Source organism: Arachis hypogaea, chromosome 19 (assembly GCF_003086295.3).
Source record: "Arachis hypogaea cultivar Tifrunner chromosome 19, arahy.Tifrunner.gnm2.J5K5, whole genome shotgun sequence".
Classification (NCBI taxonomy): Eukaryota; Viridiplantae; Streptophyta; class Magnoliopsida; order Fabales; family Fabaceae; genus Arachis; species Arachis hypogaea.
The window spans coordinates 157462818-157481386 of record NC_092054.1 but is presented as its reverse complement, the minus strand read 5'-3'; the positions used below and the strand labels follow the sequence as shown (position 1 = coordinate 157481386).

The window sequence follows — 18569 nt, the reverse complement described above, 5'->3', positions numbered from 1 at the left end:
AAATTGTTTCTTTCAGGGGCAACAAGAAATTTAGTGGGTGTAATGTAAATTCTGTGGAAAACTTCTAAGATTATTTATCAAAATTTCGTTATTCAACAACGTTCATTTATCCTTCTGTATTGACTCCTTTGCAGGGGAGGTGATTAAAAGACAAGAAGCGTTACAAATTCAATTAGCATTCATATAAATTGGTCTGGATTATTCTTGGTTTATGAAAAGCAATGAATTTGCTTTCTTTTATTTTATTTCTTTTATAAAATTGGTGTAAACTTAAATAAATATGTAGTATTATATTTATGTAATATTTTGAAATATATTGCTTTTTATTTCCCTATTACAAAACATATTTACCATGGACAAATGCGATAAATAAGTTTTGGTTAAGTGTAGCAGAGTGATACTAAATTTTGAATTTTGTTAATCAGTAATATTAGAAAGACAGAAAAAAAAAATATAGTCTAAATTTATCTTATTTAATATTTATTAATTTTAATAATAATTAATAAATATTAAATAATGCAAGTTTTGATTTTTTTTGAGTAATTTGTTTTTGTTACGGTAAAATCTAAGAGGAGAGAACAAAACAATTGATATTATATATTATTGTTGTTGTTTGATAAAAGAATTAAGTTATATATATAGAAATATTAACAACTAATTTTATAAATATTCATCTACTAACTACCAATTCTCAACTATTTATCATTATCTTAATATGCCCCTCAAACTCAAGTGTTAATTTTGGTTTGAAACTCAGTGAAAACAACGTAATAAGAAAAAGAAACTACTGCTAGATATTAGAGAACCAAGTTAAAGAAGATGCGAGAGGCGCGGTGGCGACTTGGGGAAAAGAGCGTGCGGTGCGGTGGCGCAGAGGAGGACACATGCAGCAGGACTTTGACCGGCGTGTCCGGTGGCAGATGGAGGCGAGCCAAAGAGAAAACGAGATTGTGAGGAGAAGAAGAAAGAGAAAGAAAGTAGCCATGACGGCACTAGAATTGTCGGCGGCGAATAGAGAAATAAAGGGAGAGATATGGCTTCGTGGATTTTGTTCGGTGAGAGGAAGAAGAAGAAAAAGGAGGGGTGGTCTCGCAGCGGAGGGTGCTGTCGGTGGCGAAAACAGAGAATGATTGTTCGGATGTTTGATGAAGCTTGATGATGAAGGTGATATTTTGATGGAGTAAACATGGGTTTAATAGGAAAATACTCATATGGTGGTTTCTCATCGGAAAAACGATATTCTATCATCTTCAAGGAGGATATCATGTCATAAAATCACTCATCCCAATAGTTTAAATCGATAGGAAAAAGTAACATTAATAGTTATATCTCTAATATTCTCCTCAAACAAAAATCTCTTTTTGAGTTTGCTTGATTTTTGCATAGGTTTTCTTTTTATCTTTTATTTGTCTTATGCTATTTTTTTCACTTTTAAGGTTCATTAATGATCGAACTCTAGACCTTTCGAATATAAAATTCTGATACCATTGGAAAATCTAAGAGAAGAGAATAGAAGAATTGATATTATATATATATATTGTTGTTGTTGTTTGATACAAAAATTAGACTATATATATAGAGATATTATCAACTAACCATATAAATATTCATTTACTAACTTCTAACTCTTAACTACTTATCAATTATCATTACTTTAATAGTTACTGAACAATTTTATTTGTTAATGTATCAATTAGCTATCATCTTTAAGGTTCAAATGAATATCACAACAACTATGATAAGTGTATACAAACAATTGGCAATACAATTTCTTGGTACCTACATAGTAATTTTTTGAATGATTACTCAAATTAAACATATTTTTAAAATTGAACACTTTAATCTCTCAGATTTTAAATTACACAAAATCATTTTTAACATTTACTTTCCTTAGGCAATACAATATTTTTTCATGAGATACGGTTGCTGATGTGAAACGTTGACTCGCACATGCGACCGTTAAGTATCTATGTGTGCGATTTAGACAAATCAATCCTAAAAATGAAGTACAAAACAATTTCCAAAAAACTTAAAAAATCTCAACATAGTTCCTAAATATTAAAAAAAAAATCCAAAACAATCTCTTTGAATTATTTATATATGATTATTTTTAAATTGATAGATTTTAATTTCTAAAATTTTTTATTTATCTTAAATTTGATTATTTATATATACCAAAAATTTTATGCATTTTCAAATCTTAAATTATAAATTAATTTTGAAGTTTTCCAAAAAAAAATTTAAAATAATTAAATGAACTCATATTTATGTTTGATAATGTAAAATATTAATTTAATTTGTAGATATAATAATGAAGAAGAGAGTGAGTTGGTGAAGAATTTTCATTTAACATAAAATTTTTTATGTAAACAATTGAGAATATTTGTATAAACACTTATCAAGGTAACACTTTAAAACTTGCATGCAATGCCAAGTCATTTATAAAGTCAAATTTGTAAGATTTGGGGAATTACAAGGTCAATGCAGATGATTTATAAAATTCCAAAGCAATGCAAAACTCTTAATACTTTACAATACATGAAGAAAAAATGTCTTGACAAATTCAAGTAATTTGCTCATATTTTTTTAAAGTTTTAAGATTCACCAGTTGTAATATTGCATAAAATAAGTTTGCACTTAAAATTATTTGTGCTAGTACAATTAATAATTTTATCAAGAAAAAATAATTTTTTTCATAAATATTTTTCTAAGTTTATTTGATATCAATATCTTAATAATTTAGATATATAAATAATGATTTTTATAATAGAATGACTTTTTAAGATTTAGTTATTATTATGATTTCTACATCACCTCAACATATGTATCATAGCTTGGTGTGGTGTTCCATGGCACGCTGATGTTGCGTGTGAGGAGTTGTAGTCACTGAATGAGGATGAGAGAGGGAGGAATGATCTTCTTCTTAGGGACCTTGCTGGTCAAAAGAAATGGAATAGGTGCGATGCAAGTTCTATGTGGAGAAGACTGAAGGGTGTTTGCATATTACATGCAGGTTTGTTTTCTATGTAGCCTTTCTTCTTGGATAACTTATCATTATTCATGCTCTCTCAAGATTATCAAGGATCCTTTTCCTAGATATAGACATGGGTTCCTAGGTATATCTGTCTTTCTGGTTGGGTATAAATGTCTCATGTTCACAGTTCACTGACCATAGTACCATGTCCATGAAGGGATTTTTGTTTTGATCTACGGTGTTGAACTTGGGATAGCAATTGCAAAGTTTCAAACCAATGGTTCTATTAGAGCTAATATTATTCAGTTGTAACTTCTAGGAACGTCACTAAGAGTCACTCACTCAGCTACACAACTTCATAAATATGCAATGCAACAGCTTCTAAATGATCATTAATCAATCAAAACGTAAGCAATGACAGTTTAGTAAAATGATCTAATACTCAGAATTTTCCCACAAAAAGGGCAACAACAGCAACAAAGTTAAGATAGTGTAGTAGTTGTAACATAGGCATCTCAAGAACAGAATGCAAACATCTCAAATATATATATGAAACCAAAGAGTATAAGAATCGCAGACCGTGCTTGGTGCCAATTGCTCTGTCAATTCCAACTAGAGGGCCAGAAGCCATGAATACCATAACCAGTCTTCCAGTTATTCAAGAACACAACCTGCTTCACAGCCAAGAAACAAACCAACAAGGCGAACATCATAACCACCCTCTGAACAGTCACATTCTTCACCTTTACAAGACCCTGCGACATAAAAGCCAGCAAGAGCCCCACCACGGTGTACAAGGACCCGACGGCGAATCCCTCGGCGCCGAGCTGCATCCCGGAGCCCTGGTAGAAGAACACAAGCTTGGAAGGATCGTTGCGGTCCAAAAGAAACATTGGCATCTTCCTGATGATGTTATGCATAGCTCCAGAAACGCTGAAGAAGTAAACGAAAACAGAACCCGCTAACCACACTTTCGGGTCATGGAGCAGTGTCTGACCCGAAAAAAGCTTCTTCACGAAGAACGGAATCCAAATGAGGAACGCAACGACGATCAAGATCAACTGGTTCCTGGATAGCAGCGGGGGGCGGTGGATGGGTCCCACGGAGATCTTGGTTTTGGACTCAACGAACTCGGCCATTGACTCAGCGAGTCGCGAGAAATCGCCCTGGTCCATGGGCTGTGAATCCTTGAAGGAATGGTTGGGGGCGATGAGGCGAATGTGTGGGAGGGCGTTGACGCCGAATTGCGTGAATGAGAATTGAGATTCCTTGAACTCGATGTCGCAGAAGAAGAGCTTGGAGCGCGAAGGGTGGGAGATGTTGTGGTTGGCGATGAAGGAGGAGGAGACGACGGAGAATTCTTGGTGGAGTTCGCGGAGGCGCAGCTCTGTCTTGTCGTGGAGCTGGGCGGCGTCGAAGAAGATGACGATGGAGTAAGGGCGAGGGGTGGCGACGGAGGTGAGGAAGCGGGACAGGGACTGGTCGTTGAGGCGGATGATACCCGATTTGGATCTGGATTGAAGGGAGAGGAGCTCCTCCACGCGCTCGTCGTTTGTGTCGGAGGAGGAGGAGGAGGCGGTGAGGGTGGCTACGACAAGAAGGAAGACTAGGAAGAGTGGGAGGGTGGGAGGAGGAGCCATGGCGGAATGGGTTGAGAGAAACGGAGGAAGGAAGGGTTTTTGTGTGGGGAAGAGGAAGAAGAAAAACTCAACAAGAGAGAGTACCAGTGCGAGGGAGGGGTAAGTGTGTAATTTGGAATACTTAATTAATTGTCGGTTTACAATTTAGAAGGGTAACTTTGTCAATTCAAAGGGTTGAAAGGCTTACAATAATACAATCAAATTCAAGCTGAAAGGGGCATAGGGTTTCATTCTGGTTAGGGATCAGAATTTGGGTTTTCATTGATCAAATTGGGAAAACTCGTAATCAAATCAGGAAGCAGAGCTATTAAGCGTTAACGATTGCAATGGTCTGCGAGAAGTGTTAGTTTCTCATCCTTCCCTGGAATCCATACCTAACGCACTTAATCTTCCCCCCCAAAAGAATTATTTTCCCCCTAATTTTCGTTTGTACGTTGAATTGGTGTTGCAGGTGAGAAGAAATTAGCGAAGGTGATAGTTCCAGATAAGTGGAAGGAAGGGGCCAGCAATACTACTGAGGGCGGTGGACGCAAGATCAACGAGAACAAGCTCCTCTCTAAGAAGAACAGGTACCTATTTTAACCCCAATTACAAATTATTGTTTTTTATATTTGATTCTTCTTCTTAACTTTGAGAAGCATAATTTAGCTGATAGTAGCTTCATCGCTTGTATATTTTATTAGCTGATAAGCTATAATATAAGATCAACATGCTAAAAAGTTTTTTCATATTATATTTCGTAATGAAAATCTTTTGAGGGAACGTTCGAGTGAAAGTGTAAAATTCAATTTACACACTTTAAATTTTAAAATCAATTTTAAGCTATAGTGGTAATTATATATTGAAATCCCTGTAATACGTGGTACTGTTCATTCGGGATAAACTAGTACTTCCTAAAGGGGGAGGACTCATCTAAAGTACTGGCAGTGTTCATGCTTGTTAATATGACATTCTCAGTTGGATCGATAAGTTTATATGTGTGTCTGCATCACCTTAAATACCCTTGTGATTATCTTCCCGATGCTGTGGAGATATTGGTACCATCCTTCTTCCACACTTGTTTCATCACTTACTAATACTTTTGAGTGCTAGTTTTGATCCAAGGTCCTTATGGTTAAGAGTAAATTGCCAGTAACCATTAAGCTGCTTGGGAAACTAACCATCACTTACTAGTACTTTCCCTGAGGATTGGAATAAGCTTTCTTCATTTACTTATGGGGAAATGTGTTTTTTAAATATATGTTTGCTATGGCAATAAGGTAGAAGATTTGCCTTCTTATTTATGATTTCTTGTTATAACGAAGTAAGTAGTGTTTCTGGTTATAATAAGTAATGATAACTCTTAAGATATTGCATGGCTTAATAGTTGTCCAACAGAAACTCTTGGGAGCTAGCAGTTTTTAATAATTTTGGGCAGCACAAACACCAAATTGTTTAACAAATAAATTTTACTAATTCATGTGTGAAAACTTTGGTAAATGTAGGTGCAAGTTGTATTAACTTGTGTGCAAATTCTGATAAATATAAGTGTAAACTATGTGTTTATTGTGTGCAAATCCTGTAAATGTGGGTGCAAGTTATTGCTGGCCAAGTACTGATACAAAATAATTATATTTGCTGGTCATGTAGCATTGTTAGTTGTCCAAAACTATCAACTATCAAGTTTTAGGGCTTATAATGAGCTATGCTCTCAAGCTAGTTCTGTTCCAATTACCATGGCAATGGGACTTGTATGAGAGTCAATGTCCTTTGTCCTTTTTTTTTGTTATATTTGTTCGTATAAAATGATAATCTGTTTCACCTTCTCTCTTATGATCTGCATGCCCTTTTCCCCTTATAACTTTGCTATACCTTGTATGAATATCCTTCTAATGTATAGCATTGGACTTCTGCTAAAATTGATTGCTTACAGATGGACCCCATATGGAAACACCAAATGCATCATCTGCAAGCAGCAAGTGCACCAGGATGCCAAGTACTGCCACACCTGTGCTTACTCTAAAGGTACTGTTCTTTTGATGTGTTACTGAGATGTCTTACAATACCGACCATACATTTATATTTTAGTCAAATGTTTTGTATAATAAAAGTGCATTACTTAAAGCCCGTTCGGTGTTGTTCCATTTCAGGAGTTTGTGCGATGTGTGGGAAGCAAGTTCTTGACACCAAGTTTTACAAACAAAGCAATGTGTAGTGTGTGTGCTGCGTGTATGCTGCATCTTTTAGGTGCCAAAGAAATTGTCTGTCTGATACTCTAGTTGGTCGTACTGCTAACACTGTAACCGAAGATGTAAAGATCCAACACAATGATAGATGATTCAATTATCTTCCTTTTGTAATTTACTTGTTCTGTTTCCTGATCAAAGACATATCCCTGCCATTTAATTCCTGTTTATCGAGTTTTTAACCTTTTATGATGCTGTTAGTTTGTCTGTCTAACTAAAATCCATGTATGGATTATGTCAGAATATCGTGTTCTTATATATCATTCAAGGGATGATACTCATTGAATATTTTGACGATTAGGGGCCTATTCAATTTGTTACCGTGTGAAAGGACGATTCGATTAGTTTATATGTCAAGTTTCTTTACTTAATTGGTTTGCGTTAAATAACAAAAGAATTACACTCTTACATTAGATTAATAGCGCGTAGTAGGCTGCGTGAATTTATCAGATAGATTAGCCTTTAGCACTATTTAATGAACCCCAAAAAATACGTGTAGAAGTACGCAACGTTTCACCAGAGGAATTATAGACAATCTATCCCAGAAATATAATCTCGAGTCTCTCGATTTATCCAGGGGTGTGCATGGTCGGGTGAAATTGAGTTTGATGTGATTCAAATTCGACTCGAAATATATTCCGGGTCTATTTATTAGACTCGAATCCGACCCTAGACCCAATGAAATCTATACACTTTCGGCCACGATTATATCGGGTAAAAACCGGGCCGTTAATATTATATTACTTTGGTACCTTCGTATAAGTTAGCATGTGAAAATATCCAAATTTCCAAGATTCCAACCATTATTTGACATGGTAAAATTCACTTAGAAAAATATAACAAGAACCAACTCTTCTCTAAAATTAAAGCGTAACCATAATCAATATTAATATCGTCTAATAACACCAAATATTTAAATCAATATAAAGAACACAATATTATGCTTAATAACTAATAACACAAAATATTAAGGTTTACAATACTTAAATTCCACTTAAGAATAGTCATCATCCATCACTAATAACACAATATTAATTGTGTATGATGACCGGGCCACCAAACCAACTTCGAGTGACCCGAAACATGACCCGGACCCGACCCGAAATAATGACGGATCTATTTTTAAAACCCTTACCCGACCCTAAACCCGATGAAATCACACCAAAATAGCCCCTAAAGTGTTTGAAGCCGGACCGAATCTTCGGGCCGAACCGTGCACACCCTAATTTATCCGAAGAAATTTATCATAATCAATAATCTAGTAGATGAGCATCATGTAACCTATCTAATTAACACACGACTCGAATGATTAAAGAAATTTTAACTATTTTGAACCTCTAATCCTAGTAATCTGCATTATTGTATACTTATTTTGCTCCCCCTTTTACCACCCGCTCCCTCTTTTCAAAGGTAAATTTCCGAGTCGTCCACTCACCCTTAAACCAAGGCATATTATTTCTCTGCAAACACACACAGGGAAGATAACAGACTTGGTATACACTCCATAGATACCATACCAAGGCAAAGCAAATAATTTCTAACGGCGACAACGTTTTTAATCAAAACTAACAAAAACGATAAGAAACTTGATCAGGACATCATCCGAACACCTTAAAGGCTTGAAAACATCAATCAACAATATCCCGAGGTATAAAATCAATAAAAGTATCGAGCACAGCGAAATTAAAAGTAGAACGGAATTGATATTAAAAGTAGAACGGAATTGTCAACAATATACTAGGTAGCAGAGAGCAAATTTATTGTAAGGGGTCATACAAGGACCCCGATTACACTTGCACAAGTTCACAAAACACACAAGCATCCAAGACACACTTAGAATCCACCACGAAGACGCAGCACAAGGTGAAGGGTGGACTCCTTCTGAATGTTATAGTCAGCAAGGGTCCTTCCATCTTCCAACTGCTTCCCTGCAAAGATCAACCTCTGCTGGTCCGGTGGGATACCTTCCTTATCCTGAATCTTAGCCTTCACATTGTCAATGGTGTCGGAGCTCTCCACCTCCAAGGTGATGGTCTTACCGGTCAAAGTCTTCACAAAAATCTGCATCCCTCCCCTGAGGCGGAGCACAAGGTGAAGGGTGGACTCCTTCTGAATGTTGTAATCAGCAAGGGTCCTTCCATCCTCAAGCTGCTTACCAGCAAAAATCAACCTTTGCTGGTCCGGTGGAATGCCCTCCTTATCTTGAATCTTGGCCTTCACATTGTCAATTGTGTCGGAGCTCTCCACCTCAAGAGTGATTGTCTTTCCGGTGAGGGTCTTAACAAAAATCTGCATGCCACCACGGAGACGCAACACAAGGTGGAGGGTTGACTCCTTCTGGATATTGTAATCGGCCAAGGTGCGGCCATCCTCGAGCTGCTTGCCGGCAAAGATAAGCCTTTGCTGGTCCGGAGGGATGCCTTCCTTATCCTGGATCTTGGCCTTGACGTTGTCAATGGTGTCGGAGCTCTCTACCTCAAGGGTGATGGTTTTTCCGGTAAGGGTCTTCACAAAGATCTGCATGCCACCACGAAGCCGCAAGACCAAGTGGAGTGTGGACTCCTTCTGGATATTGTAATCGGCCAAGGTGCGGCCATCCTCGAGCTGCTTGCCGGCGAAGATAAGCCTTTGCTGGTCCGGAGGGATGCCTTCCTTATCCTGGATCTTGGCCTTGACGTTGTCAATGGTGTCGGAGCTCTCTACCTCAAGGGTGATGGTTTTCCCGGTAAGGGTCTTTACAAAGATCTGCATGCCACCACGAAGCCGCAAGACCAAGTGGAGTGTGGACTCCTTTTGGATATTATAATCGGCGAGGGTGCGGCCATCCTCGAGCTGCTTGCCGGCAAAGATGAGCCTCTGCTGATCCGGAGGGATGCCTTCCTTGTCTTGGATCTTGGCCTTGACGTTGTCGATTGTATCGGAGCTCTCGACCTCAAGAGTGATGGTCTTTCCGGTGAGGGTCTTAACAAAGATCTGCATGCCACCACGGAGACGGAGGACAAGGTGAAGGGTTGATTCCTTCTGGATGTTGTAGTCAGCGAGTGTGCGGCCGTCCTCGAGCTGCTTGCCGGCGAAGATGAGACGCTGCTGGTCCGGGGGGATGCCTTCCTTGTCTTGAATCTTTGCCTTAACGTTGTCGATGGTGTCTGAGCTCTCGACTTCGAGAGTGATGGTCTTCCCGGTGAGGGTCTTAACGAAGATTTGCATCTACAAACACAAAATTGAAGATTTAATCAAACTTGCTCCGGGAAATTACAGGAACTATTAACCATAAAGCGATGATGTAATCAGAAACACGTTTCAATAACAGGCTAAAAATAAGATCGGCAAATAATTCGGTCCATGAACATATCAATCGAAGCTAAAGTAGATCGAAACCCTAAAAAAAGAACTTTCAAAATCCATTTGAAATTGATCATAAAATCAACATAATTTCAAAAAAAACCAAGAACTTATCAAATTGATCCTACTTATAGATCTAGACTCCAGAATCTTCATTAAGGGGACAAAAACTCGAAATTATCGAGAACACACCTAGCGATACAGGTATATATTTACAATAAGAAAGAACAGGCCAAGAAGAACAATCGAAATTACCTTGAGAGGGAGGTATTGCGAGAGAACGAGAAATCCTGAGAGGAAGAGAGAAATCTAGTTTGATTGAAAATGAATTGCGAAGAAGGGTTTGGGTTTGTGCAAAATTTATAGCGAAGTTGATGAAGATATAACCAATAAGATGTGAACACGTGTTAGGATGACGTGTCGTTTAAGGCTTGTGAGACGATGACGTTTGGAAGTTTGGTACTAGATGCCTTAATTTTCGTTGGAGCGCTCCTTTGGAATCAAGTTGTTGGGTTTGTTGCCTTTCTTGACGGAGTCAAAGCCTTGCCATCTACGGTTTGTTTTAGAGGATTAGGGATTTGACTGACTCCATTGAGGCAACTAGACATTAAAAATTTTGTGATTCCTGGACCAATCCTTTCTAGTTTCTACCCATTGATATCAAATGAAGGGATACAAATCTTAAGTGAGAAGGTGGCAGGATTCTTGGTAAAATGAATTTTTATTATCTTTATTTGAGATTGATAGTGGTAAGTTGTTAAATAATAATTTAATTATTTGATCAGAATCAAAATTTTTGTTTCAAAAATATCCATTTTACTTTTAAAAGAAGATTTGTGAAAATTTCTGTTTAACACAAAAATAAAATATTTTAAATATTAAGAAGAAAATTATTATTTAATTTAAATGTTAGACAATAGTCACCAAACAAAAAATGTTAAACAATAAATTATATGTGTGAAATGTTTGGGGTTTAATGTTTATCATTCTACTATTTTTCAGATCGGTCTCGCTACATTACCAACAGCATTTTTGCCAACTTCTGTGTCTTTGTGGATGTGTCTAATAAAAATGTCTTTTCATGGCTGTGTTTAATAGAAGTGTCTTTATAGATATATTTTCTGGATGTGTCTCTTTATATATGTATTTAAAATATAATAATTAATTATTATTAACAATAAGTTGACAGATAATATGTTGGTACCTATACTTTTTCTTTTCCGATCAAGTGGGTTTGTACACATTTGAAGATTCTGCATTAGAAATTATATATGTGCTATGTAGATACAGTAATTTGTTATATTATTAGCCGAATCTGTTGTGCCAAAAACATTTAGAATACAGTCGCATCCCAAAGTTTGTCGTAATTATATCATACGTTTATAAATTTCATTTTGTCACTATGCACCTTTGCATTAACTGAGTTGAGTAGAACCATTTTATTAATACAGATGATATGCAGAAAGTTCTTCAATGTTTTGGCGAGCAAGACATGTCATCAAACTTCGCTTTGAAACTTAGAACGCATGAAAGCAGTAACTTTCAACATTAGTGAATCCTGCAGAAGAAGCATCCATCATAAGTGATGGGCGCTAGCCTCGGCCTGGTTACGATATACTACCTCCTTCCTGCTCTCATGGACATTTCAGTTTAAAAAAATTGCATATGCATCTAATTTCTAGAATGTTTTTGTTGATAAAATAACTCACTTCTAATTTAGAAAACTGGATAGTGAGGCTTTAGTACGGTAAGATGATCAAACAACATAAAAATAAAAATTAATTTGAAAAAAATCTAACATGACAACATCAAAAGTAATCACCTATCCAAAAATACAGTAACAAATATATGATGAGGATTATAGTATAATATATATTACATTTCATGCAATTTTCATTTCAATCTGGGAATTATATAACATGATAACACCAAAAGTAGAATAATCTAACTTGTAAGAACAACCTAAAGTGCATAATAGTAAGTTTGTTGTATTAGGTATAGACGACACTAGTTAACAAAACATGTTTCTTATCATTGTTTTCAATATCGTAGAGATACAAAGGATAAAATCAATATCCACTTTAGATAGAAAATGAATAAAATACTCGTATTTATTTGGTAACTATTTTGTTTGATTGCTCCGATATTCCTATTCCAATTCGACAGGTTAAGAATTAATCTGTCGTAAGCCAATAAATTACTGCATACACAAGACGAATTTGAACCCCCAACACAACATTCACTTAAATGGATGAATGAACTCACCACTCAATCAACTCAAATTGATTTCGTTTGGTAACTATTAGAATTTGTATCCACACTACTCTCAACCATTTAGGTCATAAACTTAGAATCATTATCAAAATTATTTGCTATCGTTTCAAATAACTAGTATAATGAGTAATGATAGCAAATATAGCGTACGTCATTTCAATTGCGTTGGGTTTCCTTTTGCATAGAATCTTGAGTTATAAATGACTAAATGAATTCTTAATTGTAAAGCTAATATGATTTTGGTTCACGCAAAAATTGAGTATAACTAATATATGCAACGTTATACGCTATCTTCTAACCAAATAATTATATATGTATGTGTATGCAGCAATTTATTAGTGAGTGATAGACTCTTAAATGAATCTCAAATCCTTAATAGATTAATTTTTGACCTGTCTGGTTTGGTGGTTCCGCAAGAAACCAAAAAACGCGCGCGCGCGCGCACACACACATATATATATATAAAAGAGAACCATGTTGAATCATGCAATTGCTGAGAGATTGAGGCCAGGCACCCAATTCGTTGAAAGAATAAGCAATCGCTAATCCGTTTTCTGTAATGAGTACAGTTTATAAACACTGAGAAACTATTATAAACTCGTATATCCTTTTTATGAATCCACAGTTTCGTGGTTGACAGGAATAATTCTACTATCTTTTAACCCCCTACCCTCAATACAACCATAAAAATGAAATCAACTTGCAGCAATCCGATTTTAAATTAGCACGTACTTCAGTTCAATTTCAGAAACATTGAGCAGCTATCTTCTACGCTTCGATTCTTTTCGCATCTCAGCTACATACCTTTCAAAATTTGATTTCTCCCACAAGCGTCTTAGCAGCAGATCTTCCTTTGTTGCTTCATCTATTAATAACAAGCACCAAATCAGCATAATTCAATATGTTAAAACTATCAACTAGGTTATGCTATGCGTGTAGAACGTCCAATAAGTAAACATAACATTTAGCAGGATACGTTTATTTCTGGAGCACAAATAATGCCACTGGTCCCGTGAAGGCTAAAAGAAAGTTCATTAACGATAGATACTAGTTACCCATATTTCTCCATCTATCGTCCGGAATACAAAGGGCCCTTCGTGTCAGATATGAAGCATCTTCAGAAGAATATGAGCACTTTTTCACTTTATATCTCCAAATCCAACAACCAGTCCACAACAGCATCTGGATGCAGGACAGAATTAAATTAGTTCTTGCACATAAACCAGTATCAGTTTTCAAAGTTCAGACCTTCAGAGTAAGTTTTGTTTCAAATTTCAGTTACAAGATTAAAGATTTGAAATCCAACCTTTCCTAATGTATAAGGTAAAAGCACAAATTGGACACCAAGTAGTTTCCAAAATGAGGGCTTTTCAGCTCCTGTTATCTGCAGCTCAAGTTCATTGCTGAGGTCTTCCACCATTTTTCTGCATACAAAGATTCCTCACTATGTCATTTTGTTCCAAATGTTCTCAATAAATCAAAATAAAGATGATGGAGGATAGCGTACTTGTCCGTATTCTTCTGACTCTTCTTCTTGTTTGTATTCCCCCCACTGCGCTCCAGTTCCAGTGCCTTCAATCTATTTTTATATGCCGGTGTCTTCTTTACCATGGCTACAGCCTAAAGGCAAGTAGGAAGATAAGTTAGCTAAACTAGCAAGTAGGAAGATAAGTTAGCTAAACTAAGCTCTACCGTTTAACCTTAATTTGACATCAACAACCAACACAAAATGGAAGTGCTGAACGTATCTCATAAACACATATACGAGAGCACAACCTTGACCTATTTCAAATCTTTATCATTAAATAAAGAATAGGCAAAACTATGACATTTTGGCATGATATGACAAGTAGAATCACTGGAAATGTATGATAAAAATAAGTTTGGGCGAAAATTGAACTGCAGCAACCCCCCAACTTCAAGACCTAGCCTCTTGTTAGAGATGGTCACAAACAGATAATTCAGTTCTAACCACTAAACCTACTGAAGTCAAATGAAATCATAAGGAATTGAAAACAGTTAGAACATTGTTCACCGCATAACTAGGCTGAATATAAAGTATGTAACAGAAGTACAAAACCACTACTGTGCCCTTCAAACTTTAGCTAGCCTAGAAGTTTTGACCATAGAGTAGGATGAATGCATAATTCAGCAAAGTGCAAACTTTTGAGAAAAGGACAAATAGGTCCCTATCCCTAACCATTCCTAGCATGAACATATAAGTTCTTAACCATTCTGTAAGTATTTAATTTTGGTTAATGATTTATATGTTTTCAGAAGGGAAAAAAATCAGGACTTATTTGTACAAGTCCTTTTGTCTCTTTTTTTTTTCAGGGCATCATAATTGTATCCACAGTTAGCATATTCACATTTAGTTTCAAACTAGAAAATTCTTGCAATAAAAAAAAATATATATATATATATATATAATTCATACATGGCAGTACCTGATGATACCTTGTGGATTGATTTAGATACTGGAAAGCTGAAAGAATAAGAAGGAGGCCGACCAAGACAGCACGGGGATCCTGGCATTTTAACAGTATACAAATAGAATAAAATATTAAAATCAAATTCAAGTGTATATCACTTTGCAAAGAAATCGAATCCACTCATGATGTCATGTTCATTGTTCACATCCTTATTGAGTATTGAAAAGCTAAAGAAATCTCACCGTCTTGTGACCATAGTATGCTTGATAATAACGAGCAGTATTATAGAACACCTAGAATCAAAACAAGATTCATATTCAGCACTCCTTCCATAGACATTAATAGGATAGGTACGAACAATTCAAGGTCAATGTTTCAACTTTCAAGTTCCAGTTACCTCCTCCGGATGCGCAATTGCATAATCGTATTGTTCTCGAGTGGCCTCATCCTTCAAAATCTGCATCAAAACACAGCATATTTCAATCATTCAGAAGCAATTTAGGAAGTTAAATGTTACGACAAAGGATGTTAAATCACCTCGTAAGCATTGGCAATTTTAACAAACAGCTTTCGGGACTCTGGATCAGGGTTCTTATCCGGGTGACTGAAAATCATAACAATAATTAAAATTAGAAAACGAAACTCTGAAAACAGAAAGTAACATAGAGAGAGAGAGAATTGAAGAAACATTAAGCACATACTATTTCAAAGAGAGCTTGTAGTAAGCTTTCTTGATTTCTGAAGCATTAGCATTCTGTGCTACCCTGCAAATAAATTCCAAAAGTAAAATTAGATTAAAAAAAATTGTGTATATATTGGGGATGGAAAAGCAAATGGAATGGAATGTTAGCTGACCCAAGCAGATCGTAGCAATCATCTTCGTCGCAGTAGATTGCGATGGAAGGAGAGATAGTGGCGAGAACGAGAACCGCCACAAGGAATGGGATTGCGGCTGGGCGCCACCGGATCTGTGCCGGTGGCAGATTCATTTCGCCGTAAACGGTGGTGGTTTTCTGCTTTCTCTCTGCTAAGTGCTGACCAAATTGGCTTCTTCACTGTCACACGCCACACCAAATACTGAAGGCATGTTAATGCGTATGATGCATGAAACGACGTCGTTTCAATTTGCTATTGCAGTCGGAATATTTTTTTTGGTCTTGTATTTATGGTTTAGAAAAATATAGGTAAACAATAAAAATGTTAAACAATGTAAACAATAGATATATCTGATGTTTATTTTATTATTATTTAATTGGTGGTTGTTTATATTGTTCAACAAAATCATTGTCCCCCTAGCATTTTCCGGTTGGTTTTACACTGAGCTTAATTACCGTGTCCGACTGCGTGTCTCATATATTTCAGACACATTTGGACACATCTAAATACCATTACGTACAATTTTATTCTTAACATATATTTTTGAAATAAATTTAGATATAGTATATATTATTATTTATTAAAATAAAAGATATTTTAAGTACTTGATATAATTAAAATAAGATATTAAAAATAATTAAAAAAATTAATTTATATTTTATATTTATGCGTGTCTTATAAGATTTTAAAATTTATGTGTCAGACCTGTCTTATGTTATGTTCCGTGTCAATGTCCATGCATCATAGCTTATGCTCGGTATTTCCAAATGCCAAAGACTATTTTGTTGCGGACTTAAACTTCAGCTAAAGGTCTACAAAATTTGTAATACTTGTGGACGAGTAAATTCATTATTCGACCAATTTAAGTTAATTTTGTTTTTTTTGTCTGTGTTGTATTACTACTGATCTTCGAATGTTTTGGTGGAAAACATGGATCTCTCTTCTTTTTTGGCGAGGCGAGATTGCAAATCATAACATGGGCCTAAACCAGAAAAGCCTCTGGATTAAGCTATTTACTTCAATACCAAAATAAAAATGTCAGCTTACCATCTCAAATTCTATGTGTAACAAAGTTTTTTTGCTTAATTCGAAATATAAATGCAACAATTGAAGTAATTGCGACTTTGATTTGAATCTTTTCTTAGTGTTAGAGGAGTTCAAAGATTCTAGAATTGTTCCTTTGGTAGAAGCTTTGCTTAGGCAGTTAGCTACTAGATCGAATTTAAAAATATATAAAAGAACCCATGTGTATATACGATTATATCCCATCCATGTACATTCCTAAAAATAAGCATATTAGAGATTCGGACCAAAGAATGTGATAAGTGAAAGTGAGTGTTACGTATACGATTTAGCAAAAATTCCATATTATTAGCATTAATATGTCTATGTTTGTTGAGCCATGCATAATAAAACAGGTTAAATGATCTTCGTAGTTTGTGCTACTCTCTTTTTTTCTATATATCAATTGATCATACTATTTGCATTGTCAAAGACTTTTCTTTTTCTTTGTTTTGGCCTGTTGTTGGTGTTGAGCATGCATGATTGATGATTGATTTTTCCAAGCTAACAAGAAAGAAGAAGAAGAATGAATGCAGGAGCATGGTTAAGGATGAGGGAGGCACGTGGTGCATCAGGTTTTTCACTATGTGGTTCGTATAGTTTGTTTGGAATGAACCTGGTTCACAAATGGGCGGTAGGTAAGATACTACCTTGCCTGAATTGTAGACATCATAGGCCCATTCACCCTCAGGGGCGTGTTGTTCATCACGTGTTTTCCATCCTCATATCACGTGCGTCCTATCACTTATGATTGGTGAGAAGTGGGGACAAATTCTCCATAATGCACGCATGTCCATATATACCCAAGAAACCCTTTTTGGTCAACGTCTGGATTTTATGTTTGTTGAACAAGTATTTTTATACTAAGTTCACAATTAAATTTTATTATATTTTAATAAACTATTAGAGTAATTTAATTTTAATTACTGAAAAAATGGGGCTATGGCTAATTGGCTTAAATTGTCGTACCCAAACAATAAGCACATCTTCAGTTGGATAGTTAAATAATCTCGTATTTCAGAAGTAAGCTTCTTCATAAACTTGTTGCTGCTAATAAATCTAGTTAGTTTGTTAAAATTAGTCACTAAAGTCAGTCACCAATATAAAATATATGGTAGAATATAAATACATATTTTTTTTTTTACCAAAGATATGAGACTCGAATTCGCAACCTCTTAATTGAGTATGGGGAGACTATACCATTTGAGCTATTACTCATTGACAGAATATAAATACATATTAAAAATAAATTGAATTATATATGTATTTATACATAAATATATTAGTGACTGATTTTAGTAGCTAATTTTAATATACAAATAGCATTTCTCTTGCTAATATACAATTTTTATTTTGTCAGTTTTACGTACGTACGCAAAATATAGCGCCTATCGCTACCTGCTTTCATTATTGCGCATATTATTTCAACAGATTGAAAAATAGACATATGATATCCATGTGATTAATAGCGAATGGAAGAAGAAACAGCTGTATTATTAGACAAATGATGAAATTATTTTTTATATGAAACAAAAATGTAAATTTTATCGATCATAAAGGGCCGTTTGGAAATTCTAAATTCTATAAGTAGCTTTTTTTTACTTTTGACTTATGAAAAGTAGTAGTATTAATGTTTGGTGCAATTTTCAAAATCAAATTGCAACTTTTTAAGAAGCTATTTTAGAGCTTATAGAGAAGTTAAAAAAAATGACTTCTCTCATAATATTTCTACTTTTCATTACAT

The 18569-nt window shown here is 35.4% G+C and overlaps 4 protein-coding genes across 4 annotated transcripts; 1 reads left to right on the top strand and 3 right to left on the bottom strand.

Annotated features, from left to right (window-relative positions):
* Positions 1-3395: 3395 nt before the first annotated feature.
* Positions 3396-4774, bottom strand: LOC112775341 (probable dolichyl-diphosphooligosaccharide--protein glycosyltransferase subunit 3B). The gene has a single exon (XM_025818914.2). It carries the CDS (start codon positions 4612-4614, stop codon positions 3577-3579), a length of 1038 nt encoding a protein of 345 aa, XP_025674699.1. The 5' UTR covers positions 4615-4774; the 3' UTR covers positions 3396-3576.
* Positions 4775-4812: 38 nt separating this feature from the next.
* On the top strand, positions 4813-7127 carry LOC112775342 (uncharacterized). Its single transcript, XM_025818915.3, has 4 exons — positions 4813-4956; positions 5066-5183; positions 6527-6618; positions 6744-7127. The coding sequence occupies exons 1-4, from the start codon at positions 4941-4943 to the stop codon at positions 6806-6808; spliced, it is 291 nt and encodes a 96-aa protein (XP_025674700.1). The 5' UTR covers positions 4813-4940; the 3' UTR covers positions 6809-7127.
* A 1395-nt stretch (positions 7128-8522) lies between these two features.
* LOC112776201 (polyubiquitin) lies at positions 8523-10809 on the bottom strand. Its single transcript, XM_025820253.2, has 2 exons — positions 10437-10809; positions 8523-10046 (listed from the first exon to the last, which is right to left on the bottom strand). The coding sequence occupies exon 2, from the start codon at positions 10044-10046 to the stop codon at positions 8673-8675; it is 1374 nt and encodes a 457-aa protein (XP_025676038.1). The 5' UTR covers positions 10437-10809; the 3' UTR covers positions 8523-8672.
* A 2136-nt stretch (positions 10810-12945) lies between these two features.
* Positions 12946-16026, bottom strand: LOC112777489 (chaperone protein dnaJ 50). The gene is made up of 10 exons (XM_025821874.3): positions 15743-16026; positions 15589-15651; positions 15425-15491; positions 15285-15344; positions 15130-15180; positions 14903-14983; positions 13963-14075; positions 13762-13879; positions 13511-13637; positions 12946-13320 (listed from the first exon to the last, which is right to left on the bottom strand). Exons 1-10 carry the CDS (start codon positions 15874-15876, stop codon positions 13217-13219), a joined length of 918 nt encoding a protein of 305 aa, XP_025677659.1. The 5' UTR covers positions 15877-16026; the 3' UTR covers positions 12946-13216.
* Positions 16027-18569: the final 2543 nt, after the last annotated feature.